At 42.5% G+C, this 14,614-nt stretch overlaps 1 protein-coding gene across 1 annotated transcript in view; it reads left to right on the forward strand.

Moving 5' to 3' along the window:
- Positions 1–14,367, forward strand: part of VRK1 (vaccinia related kinase 1) — a 48,264-nt gene extending 33,897 nt beyond the window's left edge. The window contains exon 13 of the mRNA XM_019552488.1: positions 12,925–14,367. Within this exon, the coding sequence (XP_019408033.1) occupies positions 12,925–13,004 (80 nt within the window). The 3' untranslated portion in view covers positions 13,005–14,367. The remainder of the gene's footprint in view (positions 1–12,924) is intronic.
- The last annotated feature ends 247 nt before the right edge of the window (positions 14,368–14,614 follow it).

Below are 14,614 nucleotides of genomic sequence, written 5' to 3' on the forward strand. Positions count from 1 at the left end.
GGTATCATCATGGAATAGGGATTTTAACTTCTAATTATGTACTATTTAATCGTGTAACCTTTTTAAAATAGTTTTATAAATAGGTCACAACAGGCCATGGACTGTATTAGGGGCCTGTTCTAATGGGGGTTCTTATGGGGTTCCCAGAGGCTCCTCTATAGCTGAGTACAGATTAAAGAAAACCACTCTACCCAATCAGACTCAGTGCTCAGTCTAGAAGATCCCATTAAGCATCTTTGTCATGCTTCATTTCAGTTCTCAAACTGTGTATTTGTGTCTCCAGAGATAACATCTTTGTTAATAGTAGCATATGGAGATGAGAGATAACAGACTCGATTACTTACCCATCAGCCCTGTTGTCTCTCTGCAAGTTTGTGTACATAGTCAAGCCCTTACCTTTCTCTGAAAGGGCAAAGCTTCAAGAAGTTAAATGAACAGAGGATTATTGGGGGTGGAGGAGATCTGGGCAAGGAGGAGGAGTTGAGAGAAATGTGAGGAGGGAGCGGCAGTGGAAACAAGAGTGTAACATTTTGAGCAGAATATTCCAGAAGTCTTGAGGGATAAGTGTCTGAGTATAGCCTCTCCAGATCTAGTAAGGGTATGATAGAAAGGAAAACCTATCATGGCAGGAGGCTTGCCAGGTTGTAAGACCTTGTTTGGGAATATTTTTAATGAATTTCCTCTACCTGTGGGCAAGACAGGCCTGTGTGCAAAATGCAAACAGCGCAACAAAAAAGTGCAAGGCCTGGTTACCTGAATGAAACATCATGAGAAGTGCTCCTTCTCAGAAGGCAGCCATTTGAAGATGAATGGAACAAAACGTTTGAGCAAAAATATAGTTGTTACTTTGTGAAGCTATTGTATTTTTAATGCAGTTGTGATATAAAATAATGAATGAAATAAGCAGATCTTCCTTTTACAGTTTCACTTCTAAACTAGTACTGAGTGCAGTGAGTAATACTAAATGAGCAGTACTGTAGTGACTGCATTGACTTCTTTAGTTCAGGAGGGTTCATCCTCAACACATGATTCTGACTATCCATCTTCAACATCATCATCACTGTCTACAGTTTCAAAGTTATCCGCTAATGATACCAGTGTTCCAGTCAAATGTACGCCACATAGTATATCACCTATAGCAAAAAAAAAAAAATCTCCATCATCCAGAAAGAGCCATAGATAAATTTGTAATAAGAACCAGCAGATTATAGCAAGAGGTAACTGATGGAAAAATTGCTTGTTTTGTTTATGCAACAAACTCTTCTTTCCATATGGTTGAGAACACACACTTCATTGACATGGTGCAGTCATTATGACCAAGATACAGTCCACCCAGTAGAGCAAATATAGCAGGTAAATTGCTCGATAAAGTGTATGAGAGAGAAAGTGAACTGTGTGCAAAAAGTCTAGAGGGGAAAATTGTTAACCTGAGTCTTGATGGGTGGAACAATGTCCACAATGATCCAGTAATATGTGCTTTTATGACAACAGAAGAAGGAACTGGCTACCTTACAGAAACAATTGATACATAAGGAAATGCCAACACAGCAGAATACTTACAAGAAGTAGCAGTAAAAGTGTAGCAAGCTGTGGAAAAAAAATTCCAGTGTCTACTAGCAGCTTTGTCACAGACAATGCTGCAAATGTATCAAAGATGAGAAATCTTGAAGAAAGTGAAGAAAGCCCCAAGCTAATAACACATAGCTGCTGTGCTCATTTGATACACCTCTTAGCCCAAGACTTCAGTGCTCCAGAAATGAAGGCTAATGTTGCTGAAATAGCAAAATACTTCTGTGTAACAACTACTTTGCAGCAGCTGCTCTGAAGAAAGCAGGAGGAACCAAACTAAATCTCTCACAAGATGTGCAGTGGAACTCAGTAGTGGCCTGTTTTGAGTGATATATTGAGAACTGGCCTGATCTGATGACAATTTGTGAACAAAATTGTGACAAAATAGATGGACTTGTAAGAGCCAAAGTTCTCCACATTGGACTAAACAGAAATGTAGAATATATGCTGACTATCTTGAAGCCTATTTCTGTAGCCTTGAACAAAGTGCAGGGAAATCGCTGTTTTATTGCTGATGCTGTTGAAATTTGGAAGGAACTGAGTGAGGCCTTGACAAGAGAAATACGCAATGACACAGTTAAATTACAGGCATTAAAAAAATGAATGGATCAAGCACTATCTCCAGCTCATTTTCTTGCCAGTGGTCTCAATACTCAGTACGAGGGTCAATCTTTAACTACTGAAGAAGAAGAGTTGGTTATGACATGGGCATCCAGCAATCATCCCTCCATAATACCAACTATTAAATTTCAGGGCTAAGGGTGAACCATGCAAGAAATATATGTTTGCTGATGAGGTTCTAAAGAAGGTCACACCAGTGAATTGGTGAAAATCACAGACTATTGAAGTGATAATCCAGCTTTTAACAGCAGTAGCAGTAGTCTTCTGAAGGTGTAGAAAGAATATTTTCTTCCTTTGGACTAATTCATTCTAAATTGAGACGTAGCTTGGGAACTGAAAAACCAGAAAAGCTTGTCGGTCTTTTCCAGTCTATGAGTAAACAGGAAGAGGAAGGTGAAGACTCAGTTTACTGCATAACCCAGTATCTTAAGTTTTTTATGTTGATCTGGGTACAATGATCTGTTTAATTCTACTTAAAAACATATTTCACGTTTATATCTAAAATAGTTAAAAATTCAAAAATACATATGACTGTTTTATTAAAGTTAGGGGTGCACTGATAAATGTTTTCTTGGCTGATATTAATAGCCAATTATTAACCAGTCATATCGGCCGATATCCATCTGATAGCCGATTTACAGGAATGCAACCTGGTGAGCAGCACCCTGCAGGTACATCTGTGGAGGGGAACAGGCATGGTGGGGGTAGCAGATCAAGGCTCCCAGAGTGAGGGAGGGAGTGGCACAGGTGCCACCTAGTTAGAGCAGTGAATGGGACCCTGGGGCCAGGAACAGGATGGAGCTGCGGGTGCCTCGTCCAGGGGCCATAGGAGGGTGGGGAGGAGGGGCAACTCCCTGCTGCTGCATACATCTCTAGGGGAGGTACAGGGGGCATGTGCTCCCCCTCCCCCCCGGTCTGGATTTGAGCATAGGGTAGAAGAAGACTGCCCACTGTGGGCTCAGAACCAGGGGCTGTGCCAGCCTCTTCCCAGTTAGGGGCGAGGGAGGGGGGGCAGGCTCAGAGCAGGCAGGGGTGGGACGGCATCAGCTGCATGGGGTGGATTGTGACAGTGCTGGAAGAGGGGCTACAGAGGGGCTTGAGTGAATTTTGGGGTGACTATAGCCTTCTCCCCCCACATCACTGCCTCTACTCATGGCACTCTGCTCTGATGCCTCTTCCGTGGGAGACCTGCATTGCAGGGCAGGCAGGATGCATGACCAATGCAGGGCTCCCAAGGGAAAGATAACAAATTGGTTTGACCTGGGCAGGAGAAGCACTAGGGGAGGATTTGGGAAGCTATAGCCATCCTAAAATTCACCCTAGCCCCACCATAGCTGTCCCTCCCAACACTGCCATCCACCCAGCCCTCCTATCAGGAAGAGACTAGAGCTTCCTTTGGCCCCAAGCCTGCAGCAAGCAGCCTGCTTCTGCCTCACATGCAAATCTGGGGAGGCACTTGCCCCCCATATGTCCCCTGGAGGTGCATGCAGTGGTGGGGAGCCACCTCCCATCCTCCTGCACCCCCTAGATGAGCCGCCCGCAGCTCTGTCCTGTTCCCGGCCCCAGGGTCCCATTCACTGCCTTGGCTGGGCAGCATCTGGCACTGCCCCAGCACTACTCTGTCTCTCACCATGGGGGACCTTGATCTGCACTCCTGTGCCCCTTCCTCCTCATAGACCTACCTGTGGGGCTGCATTCCTGGTCATGTGCGGGTGTGCACATGTGCGTGGCATTTATTGGTGACATTATCATCAGCTACACTGGCCAAAAAAGCCGATAGCCAATAATGTTAATTTTCCTTTCATTGGTGCCAGTCCAATATGCGACTGATATATTGGTGCACCTTTAGTTAAAATTAATTATACGTGTTTATTGTTGAAAAAAAATATCCAAAATACATAAGGTTATTGTTAAATAAATCAATTTTACTGCTTGTGGTTTCTCGTGTTGGTGGTTGTTGTCCTCTTAATACTGTGTGGCAAAAATATCCCCCAAACAAGTATCCATGATTCATCTAGTGAATTGGAGATAGTTCACCTCCTAGTGACTTCACAAGTATCTGCCTCAGTTATCTTTCATAAATAAAATAACCAAATCATAATTCTGTTTTCTGATGTAGCTGCAAAATTAATCTGAAAAAATACCGAAATAAATCACCACTTTAAATGCATCGTGTGTACCTTCTTAAAATGAAACCTACATCTATCTCTGAGTTGTGAATTATATGTATTAAGGATATATCAAACAACGAGAATGTACTTTTTGTAGAAAACAGTGATTAAATCAGGGCTTCCTGACCAGTAATTTAAATCAAATCTACCCTTGGGGTGATTTATTTTTTTATTGGACCAACTGTATAGTTAGGAGAGGTCTAGGAAAGGTCTTGAGCCTGAAAGCTTGTCTAAGATGTCTCTCAACTGTACAGTAGGCCCAACAAAATAATTACTACCCCGCCAGCTAATCTTTGCCTCTTACATATTTCCTTGACCATAATGGCTATACTATCTCTGCAAGGCTACCAGTAAAAGCCATATAAGCCCTATTCCATCTTAACCTTCCCCTCTCCAGCACTACAGTATTTTTCTGGTAGGAAACTTTTCAGATTACCATCCAAGAAAGGGGTCCTCTAAACACTCTGCAAAGAAAAGTAACATGTCACCAAACTGGAACAATGGTTTAATGAAAAACAGCTGGCTAATACTGAATCTAGGTAAGATGGAATTGATACTGATAGGCAGATAACCTTTTGAAAACTTGGCAGCTGTAATGCTGTTTTTGGTGGAAGGTGTGTGTCCGCAAAGATGTATTTTTTTAAACTAATAATCAAACACTAGCACTTCCTTCCTGATGTTTATAGCAGCATCTGTGAACAGTGCTGTATCATTTCTGGTTGTGTAGAACCAGTTGATCTTGGCTATGTATGTCTTAAGTTGTGGACAGCCCTAACAATGTTTCAAAGGGTCAGCTGTACAAATGTATATGCCTTCTGAAGCATTCCAAAACATTTCAAAAGTGGCTGAAATACTCAGAAATAACAGCTCCTTAAATGATGTCCTATTTTGGAGTGTTTTTTCACTTACTAGTTACACATTCATGAAGATGGCATGGGGTAGGGGTGAAATCAGGCTTGTGCCTCTGCCATCCCTGCTAGACCCCTGCAATCCCCACTGATGGCAGAGCTGGGCCCACCAGCCCCAATCCCCTCTGCTCATTCCCTGTTGAGGGGACGGAGAGAGGTTTGAGGTATTTAGGCGTCCCTGCCACACTCTTTCCATCGCTGCTCACCTCTCTTCTCTGCTTTCCCCTCCCTACTTCATGACCCAGTGAGGGGAGCAGTGAGCTAGGACCACAGCTGCAGGTTGTTGTAGCTTCGAGTGGGGAAAAATATGGCTTGTAGGCCAGATCCAGCCCATTGAAGGGTTTTGTCCAGTCTGCGGTGAGTCCCTCAGTCATAGGCAGCCCAGGCTGTGGTACTTGTGGCCAATCCTGCTGCCCCTGGGTGCACAGTGGGACTGGGGTGGCACTGTGGCCGGATTTGCTTTCTGGCAGCTGCAGCAGCAGCTTTTTCCAGCTACCACCACCATCAGACCCAGCCCTGTTGCCCAGGCACCCCAACTTGTCCACCCCACACCCACCACCAGGGGTGAGACCTGCATGGGCAGGGTGTGTGACGTGGGCAGCTGGGGAGCAGTGTTCGGTAGTGGGATGAGCATGCGAGGCTGGGATTGCAGGGCACTGACAGTGTGGGGCTTGGGGCAGAGCCGCAATTCACTGCCTGCACATCCCTGTGATGGGTGCGTGTTCCAAGGACAGAAGCATGTCCGGAGCAGATCCTGGCTCTTCCCGGGGTCCAGGCCCCTGCCCCGTGCTGTCACTGCCTCAAGATCCTGGCCCCAGATGCAGCTCACTGCCCACCTGTGGCCCCATCCTCCCTGCCCTGCCTGCTCTGGTCCAGGTTGGTTTTCATCGAGACCCTTGGATCACTGGGTGGTGACAGCATGGGGCCAGAGCAGAGCTGTGCTCTACTCCTCGCATGCCCTGGCCTGCACAACTGGTACCTGGCACAGAGGATTGCAAGCAGTGGATCATGGCTCTGCCCCAGGCTCTGGCCTTAGCCCCATGCTGTCATGGCTCTGGGTCCCTGGATGCCTCTCCCTGCCTGCCTCTGGCCCATCCCAGCCACTGGGATGAGCTCAGTAGAGCCACTTAAGGACTTTTGGTGAGCTGTTGCGTGCTGGAAGAGGAGTGCGCTGACCCAGCCTGTGACAGCTCACCAGATTTCTCTGGCCCGCAGGCCCAAATAATTGCCCACCTCTGTTGTCACCTGATCTAATCCCCCTTGAAGGCGCTGGAGAAAATTGCAGCATTTTGAAACCTTGCAGCCAGGAGGGATATAGGTAGGGATATACTGAATTCATGATTTTTGCAGAAACTCAATTCGGTATGAGGGGAGGGGGAAACTTTCAAGGTGGAGCAATATCTCTGAGTAAAAAGCCCCAAAAGTTAGTAGGTCCCTAGGTATAGGGGCATATATGGATCCCCTGGATGAAACTCTTCCTTTTTGAAGCATTTCTGAAGTGATTTTCACTTGGAAAGATTTCAGTTGGACTTTCAGTTGGTTTTCACTTGGAAAGTGTTCAGTGTCTGAACACTTTGTCATTTTCTCAGGTAGATTATAGCAATGTAATATGTCCGTCCATGAAACCTCAGCAGTTGGGAAACTCCCAACTCCCATAGAATGCTACAGCTCATCTTCTAAGAAGAGTAGGCTACTATAAATTCATCATATGGATTCCCTTTCAGATTTCAAATTCTGTTCAAAACTTGATACTCAAAGTGGAGCTCTTCACAACAAGGATAAGGCTTGTTTGCCAGGAAATGGAAATTTTCCACTGCCTTGAATGTCCTCAGCAACATAAATTCTCCCACACCTAAATGTAGGACCCATGCTTTCTCTAACAAAGAACAATATGTATATTTTAAAAACTGAAGCTCTTACTATCAAAACAGGACACTCCACTGCACACACTTCTTCCCCTGGGGACAAAATGAGAGAGCAAATGCATGACAGATGTATAGTCACATTGTTTAATGTGCTCCTAGAAGGCACACAGATAGTATAGTGATGAGCATGGTTTAGGTACCTCCATAGAACAGAATAGCTGGTTCATCCATTTTTTGCAAGCTCTCTAGCATTCATGAGTCTTTAAAATAATTTGAAAAAAAGATTCTTTAATGCAAAATTCTCACTTGCTTTTAAAACAAGTGTTTTCAGTTTGTGTAGATTTTCTGATAGGTTGGTTTGCTTTTGTTTCAGGGTGATAATGTTCAGGATACAGAAATTATATAAACATTTGTTCATGGTTGTATAACATTAAAATACTGTCTTGCAATTAAGAAAGTGAACTTCAAGAAGTTTATAAACATATTGTGCATACATGTGAAAAGCAAATAATGATTTTATCATTTGGCAACTTAGTTGAGTTACTTTGTAGTCTCCAACATACAGCTTGTACATGCCAACATTTAGCCCAGCCTAATGATCTTGAAAACACTTTGTTAAAGACAAAAAAGGGCCTTGTAACATTACATTTCAAAATTCCCGCTGGTCTTATTACCTTTGCTGGAAGTTTTCTACTGGAAGAGTGTATTCTAAGCAGGTGCTGCTCTTGCTAAGCTGTAGAATGGTATGCATGCTGTTTCTGCTGTGTCCATGCAAGCTGGAGCATGGTCTTTGGTCTAAACCCATGAACATTGGTTCCATTGACACAGCCTAGAAATTGCTTAAAATCCTCAGGAACTACTCTCCTGCTTCTCAGAATGACTCACCTTTCCCCACTCCCTTTAAGCAGGGTGTAAATGCTGGGCCTTGGAACTCCAGTTTCTCAGTGTGTCTACCAAATATTGAGTACCGGAGTCAGTGAAAGTCAATAATACTTTGTTTTTCTGTTCTGAAGTGAAGAAGTCTCCTGTTCTTTATGTATCCTTCAGTCTTTTGGACATTTCTCAAAACACTGCACTGCAGTATTTCACTGTTGGTGTGTCACAATATGCCCCTGCTTTCCAACTTTTCCCCTGAGTTTTTTGGAGAGTTTTAAGCTCAGTCCTGGCGTATCTGTCTGTTGTTCCCAGTCTTGAAATAAGCTGTGTAGTGGCGCGCACACACCTGCCCTCTTCTTGCCCATATAATACTGTGTCCTAGAAGACTGAACTGTGCAAGAGTGAGATATGCAATCTTATCTTCTAGGAAATCTATGCCTTGCTTGTGACCAGCTTCTTTTAGACCAGAGGTTACTAAACTTGTTCTTAGTGTACCTCGTTCCAGATTTACCAGCTGTCTGTGTACCCCTAGCAGCATACACCTTAAATGCCTATTATAATAATTAAAATTAAATTTGCCACTACCCAGTTTCTCCTGTGTACCCCCAGAGATGTCTTTTGTAGCCCCAAGAGTACACATACCACAGTTTGGGAACCCCTGTTTTAGGCCATTAAAGGAATTTCATCAATGCTAAATTTATTTTCTGTCTAACTGATTAAGTAAACAATGTTTTCTTCCCTCTTTAGGTTTTCAATCTATTTCTAGGTTAGTTTCAGTTCTTTAGGACTTTGTGGCAATTTTTTTTTTTTTTGCTTTCTGTAACAAGATTGGGCCCTAGGGGCAGCTGTGACTCCCCCTGATGGCCTTGTAACTCTTGCTCTGCTCCCTGGGTCCCCTTCCTGTTCACTTTCTGCCATGTCTTGATGTAATGAGTTGATAGATGAAAAGGGAGAATACCTCATCTGTCCTGCAGCCAGCAGGTCCCTCTTGGGCCCTCTGTCCCAATCCTGCCCCATATGTGCCAAGTGGATTCTCTTGGCCTGTCTGTGCCCTCCCCCCCAGGTAACCTGTCGCCTTGCGGGCTATTCATGGCATCAGACCTCCACTGCATTCATACCCATGCCTTGCAGGTGTTGCCATTTAATTACTTTCCCTTGTTGGGGCTTCGGCCTTCCCAGCCTCCACCCCTTTTCTTTAGCTGGGCCCTTTCTGCTTAGGCGCTGTGCCAGACATGGCTTCTATGTTCCAGCCCCAGTCTCGTCCTCTTGGGCTCTAGTCTCTGCCCCTCTGGGCCCCTGGCCTTCTTGGCCTCAGGCTGCTTCTCTCTCTTTCTCTTGGGTGTCGGCTTTCTCAGTCTCCAGCTGCCTTTGTCTTGACCCTAGCGCCGTGGAGGACTCCAAAACACTGGTGTGCCCCTGGCACCCCACTGTTGTTAAATACAGTGCCCCTCAGGCACCCTACTGTGGGTTAACCAGAATATACCCCACTCAGGTGCCCCATTCACAAACCAGTGGTGTAAGTGATAACAAAAGGGTTAGCCCTCCGGTTGTAACACAGTTTCCCCACACTGGGTCCAAGTTACCTACCAGCTTGCTGGCTGGGCTACAGGACTTTCTCCTAGCCTGGGTTATATTCCTCTGCAAACCTTCAATGTCATACTAGCAGTCCTCAAAGCAGTTCTGCTGTCAGCCAGGCATGTCTCAGCAGCCTTTTTAGTTCAGAGCTCTTTCCTGGGTAGCCTACAGAGCCAGACTCACTGCGTTGTCTCAGGCACTGGCTTTTTGTGCCTCCTAAGTCCCGCCCCTTCCTGTCAGGTGTCTCATCAGCCACCCATGGTTGGCATGCTCTCTGGGTCTGGTGACCAGGCTGCCTTCAGGGCAGCTTACTGCTGCTACCCTGCTGCTTCAGCAGGCTCCCTAATACTCTGCCCTGTTGTCCTATTGCTGGGCAGCTAACCCCACAATAGGCACCATCACCTTGCGAGTCCCTGGCTGCTTATTCCCCTGCAACCTGTCCATAACATGCAGTCTCCTCCCCACCGGGGATATTCCTCTTGCTGCCCCTCTGTCCGAGTAACAGGAGCCTCTTGGCTCCCTCTTACAGTCTAGTCTCCTTGTCTGACTTAGTTCAGTTATGTGATTTCTAAACACAAATAAAGTTGAAAACTAATTTTTCCCTGCTTACAGCCAAAAATGTTTGATATTTTTTCACTTATGTCCTGGTTTTCATGCTGGGAGGCCTCTCTGGTATGAGAGATGGATGGATTAATTCTTTTAGCAGAATTGTTTAATGAACTCTTGCCTTAAATAAAATAAAATATCACCATTTCTCTTCTATTTCTGTTGAATGGGTTAGTGGAGTATTGCTCTTAATGGAAGCAGATTAACTAAAGTTGGATGGTTTTCAGAATATCCCAGTAGAAGGGGAAATATTAGCTTGTCTTTTCTTTTGGAAAAGGACATTTGATCACTTCTGTTTTACTCTTTATCAGAGTTCAAGAATAAGAACAATGGATTTGAATAAAATGATTAAGAAATGTTTTACTGAATACTCAACCAGTTGCAGTTACTGTCACAAGAGGTTGCATTTAAGACTTGTGTAGGATTAATACGAGGGCTAGACATATGTTCAGTGACAAAATGCATTAGCTTAGGGGTGATTGAAAACAGTTGCAAATTTGGGTTGAATTCCACAAATAGCTTGAGCCATAAAAGGAAAAGAAAACAGCATAAACATTTAATAGAATTATAGAAAATGAGGGTTGGAAGGGGCGTCAAGATATCATCTAGTCTAATCCCCTGCTCAAAGAAGGACCACGCCCAACTAGATCATCCCATCCCTTGTTTAGCCAGGTCTTAAAAATCTCCAGGGATGGAGAGTCCACAACCTCTCTGGGTAACCTGTTCCAGGGCTTTCCTACTCTCCTCATGAAAGCTTTTCCTTATATCTAACCTAAACTTCCCTTTCTGCAACTTGAGACCACTGCTCCTTGTTCTCTTGTTTGTCACCACTGAGAACAGTCTAGATCCATCCTCTTTGGAATCCCCCCTTCAGGTAGTTGAAGGCTGCTATTTAATTCCCTCTTGTCTTTCTGGATGTTATAAGCCTAGTTTCAGGAATCTCTCCTCATAAATCATGTGCCGGCCTTCTAACTATTTTCATTGCCATCCACTGCTGTCCAATTTGTCCACATCCTTTCTGTAGTACCATGTCCAAAATTGGACACGGTACTCCAGATGTGGCTTCACCAGTGCTGAATAGAGGGGAAGAATCACTTCTCTCAACCTGCTGGCAGTGCAGCCCAATATGCTGTTAGCTTTCTTCCCAACAAGGGCACACTTGGCTTATGTTAAGCTTATTGTCTGCTGTAATCCCCAGGTTTCTGCAGCTTGTACCGGTGCATGGGTTTGTTCTGTCCTAAGTGCAGGACTTTGCGCTTGTCCTTATTGAACCTCATGAGATTTCTTTTGTTCCAATTGTGCAATTTGTTGAGGTCCCTCTGAATCCTAGCCCTATCCTCTAGTGCAGTGGTCTCCAAACTTTTTTGATTGCGCACCCCATCAGTAAAAATGTTTTGAGCATGCACCCCCAATATATGTATATTTATTTATTTATAAATTATATACATGTACTACTGTACTAATATATTATGTACAATATATATAGATAAAAAATATATAAATAGAAGTTTTAATATTTTCTTCCCGCACCTCAATGGATTGTCTTATGCGCACCCTACTTTGGAGACCACTGCTCCAGGGTATCTACTACTCCCCCCCAGCTTGGTGTCATTTGCAAAGTTGCTAAGGGTGCACTTTATACCATCTTCCAGGTAGTTAATGAAAACATTGAATAAAACTGGCCCTAGGACTGACTCCTGGGGCACTCACTTGAGGCTAGCTGCCAACTATAGAGCCATTGATTACTACTGTCTGAGCCTGATGATCCAGCCAGTTTTCTATCCACCTTACAGGCCATTCAATTAACCCATATTTCTTCAGCTTGCTTGTGAGAATATTGTTGGACACCGTATCAAAAGCTTTGCTAAAATCAAGATATATCATGTCCACTACTTCCTGCATCCACAGAGCCAGTCATCTCAGGTTTTTCTTATTGGTCAATGCAGGAACCAAACCAAAATTGATTATTTACACAACTTGAATTAGCCCTGGCTTCCTCTGTTAAGCAATCAGCCCCTCTTAAAATGACTTCCGATTGAACACAAACCTAGCAATACCTGATTTGGTCACAGATATGGTAGTAAGAAATGAGCAGTAGTAGTATTAAATGGCATAATACTGATTTTGAATAGTCTCTATGTTTCTGGAAATGGTCATGTATGCTTAATTTTTATTCAGATATTTTATTTTTGTTTGTTGTGACTGCCACTTGTTCTGATTTATGTCAATTTTTTCTGTCCTTTCTATTGGGTAGAAAAGTATCAGTAAGACTGCAGTGATTTTTGCATCCAATTCTGTTTCTTTATAAAGAAGGCAGACTGTCCAGTTTACAGCTTACTTTCCTTCAAACTGGATCTGGATCCTCTGACGAAAGGCGGAGCCAATTTTTTGTTGTTTAAGCTTCATTTTTTAATAATGGGGAAAAATGAGAAGCTTGAGGAATTTCTGGCAGAGGGTCCTGTTTAGATGTCAGTTTGTTACCATAGTGTTAAAGAATAACTGACAGTCTGAGAAGAAGATTGGGGTCTTATATATCTTTAAAAAGATAGTTATGGATATTGAGAGCCTGGGATGGGTTATCTAATTTGTAGTATGAATTAAAGTCTAATTACTAATGTTATTTGAGTTTACCCTTCTAGAATGCTGTGAAAAACTTATTTTGCCATGAACCTTCTTGCTATCCTTTAGTATATGAAGATTGACTTGACTTTTTGTTTGTGTTTTGAACTACAGAGTCAGGAGCAACTAAAACAAAGGCGACCTCACCGATAACTAAGAAAAACCCAAGAACTAAAAAGAGAGTCCAGAAGTAGATGAACCAAAATAACGTGTTCTTTTCCCCAACTATTCTTTGTTCAGTTCCTGTAGCACTGGAATTTTTCTTTCCTTTTTTTTAAACATTCAGTTATTTTACAGGATTTGTATGACAACTGCTGAAGTTTGTACCTACCCACTTTTGAAGAATAAATGTTTTATTAAAATATTTGTGCACTGTATGTACAATTTAATTGTCATAAATACAGATTTTTTCCCCCAACTTTGAAATGAAGTTGATTTTAGTCTGTACAAATTATTTTTTTCCTCTTCAGATTACTATTGAGACATGAAATTTTTTCACTGCTGGAGCCCACAACCATTCAAGTTTTTCTTTTTTTTTCCCCTTTTATGTTGGTTTTTTAGAAATATTAGCCATGTTGCTTCTAGTCTTCCCTGGTTTTGCATGAACACTTATTGGAGGTCTGATATGTAGATATAGCACTAATTAGAGGGGAAGAAACAGCAAATAATTAGATACCTTTTGTTCAACTATTTCACAGGTGTTTGTTTTATCACTTAATTCAGTCAGGCTTGGCTTACACTACAAAATTTAATGTTAAAGTACAGATTTCAGCAATCATATTGGTTATTTTCTCTTACACCTGTGTTTATGTAATGAAATTACTGGAAAAACATCTTCTGACGCATTTAAATTTTGTAATGTGGCTGAACTTCAGTTCATCAAGTTTCCTTTGCCTAATTATGCCGTCCTCATATCAGTTCTCTAGGTATCCATAGTCTCCTGGGGAAAGACACTAGGCAAGACCTGAATTTCTTTTGGAAACCCTACAAAAGCCATGTTTTATTTTTACCAAAAAGAAGCAAGGAAGGGTATAAGCCCACTTCTTTCCCTTTTTTATGTAACTTTTTTTACTTATACATTTTCCATTTTCTTACACTTTCCTTTCTCACTTTAGGGAAAGCTTGACTTGTGCTTAACACATGAAAATCATCTTTTGTCCTTGCTGCTTGGTAAGATGACTTTTTAAAAAATTTTTATTCCATTTTTAAAGCACTTTTATGCTGAACTGCCTTGTTTTCTTTTCTTCCCCCCGCCCCCCTCCTAATCCCAGGCATTTCTTGGAAAGTTTTGAGATCGGCGATCATTGTTTTACCTTGAAGCTTGAAAACCTTTTGCACTTAGGTAATGCAAGTAACTTTCTTTTAAACCGAAACAACAGACATAAGTCTTCTGAAGAAAGCTGCTTTACAAAAAATTGCTAACTGTTTAAGCAACATATAGGAATAAATGAACTTTATTGGTATACCACTGTTTGTTCTTGCTAATTTAAATGCTTATATAATGTTAGTTATCCAACTGTCTACATTCTGAAATAAATGGGGATGTTGGAATATAAAGTGTGTGCGTTTCAATGATTAAATGATCAATCAGATTTTCCTTTCTCTTTAAACAAGGAAATTTTGTGTTCATAAAATTGCAACTTTTTAAAGTGGAAAACTGGATACCATCTATTGCCACCTGACATTTGACCTGGTCATTGTATGATGGAAGAAATATACAGGAGGCTTTCTGTGCATTTGCATAAGTATAAAAGAAACATGACAAGACTTTACAATGTTAGTGGTTTACCATATATTAATGCAT

Source organism: Crocodylus porosus, unplaced genomic scaffold (assembly GCF_001723895.1).
Source record: "Crocodylus porosus isolate Cpor-Errol unplaced genomic scaffold, CroPor_comp1, whole genome shotgun sequence".
In the NCBI taxonomy this organism is placed as follows: domain Eukaryota; kingdom Metazoa; phylum Chordata; order Crocodylia; family Crocodylidae; genus Crocodylus; species Crocodylus porosus.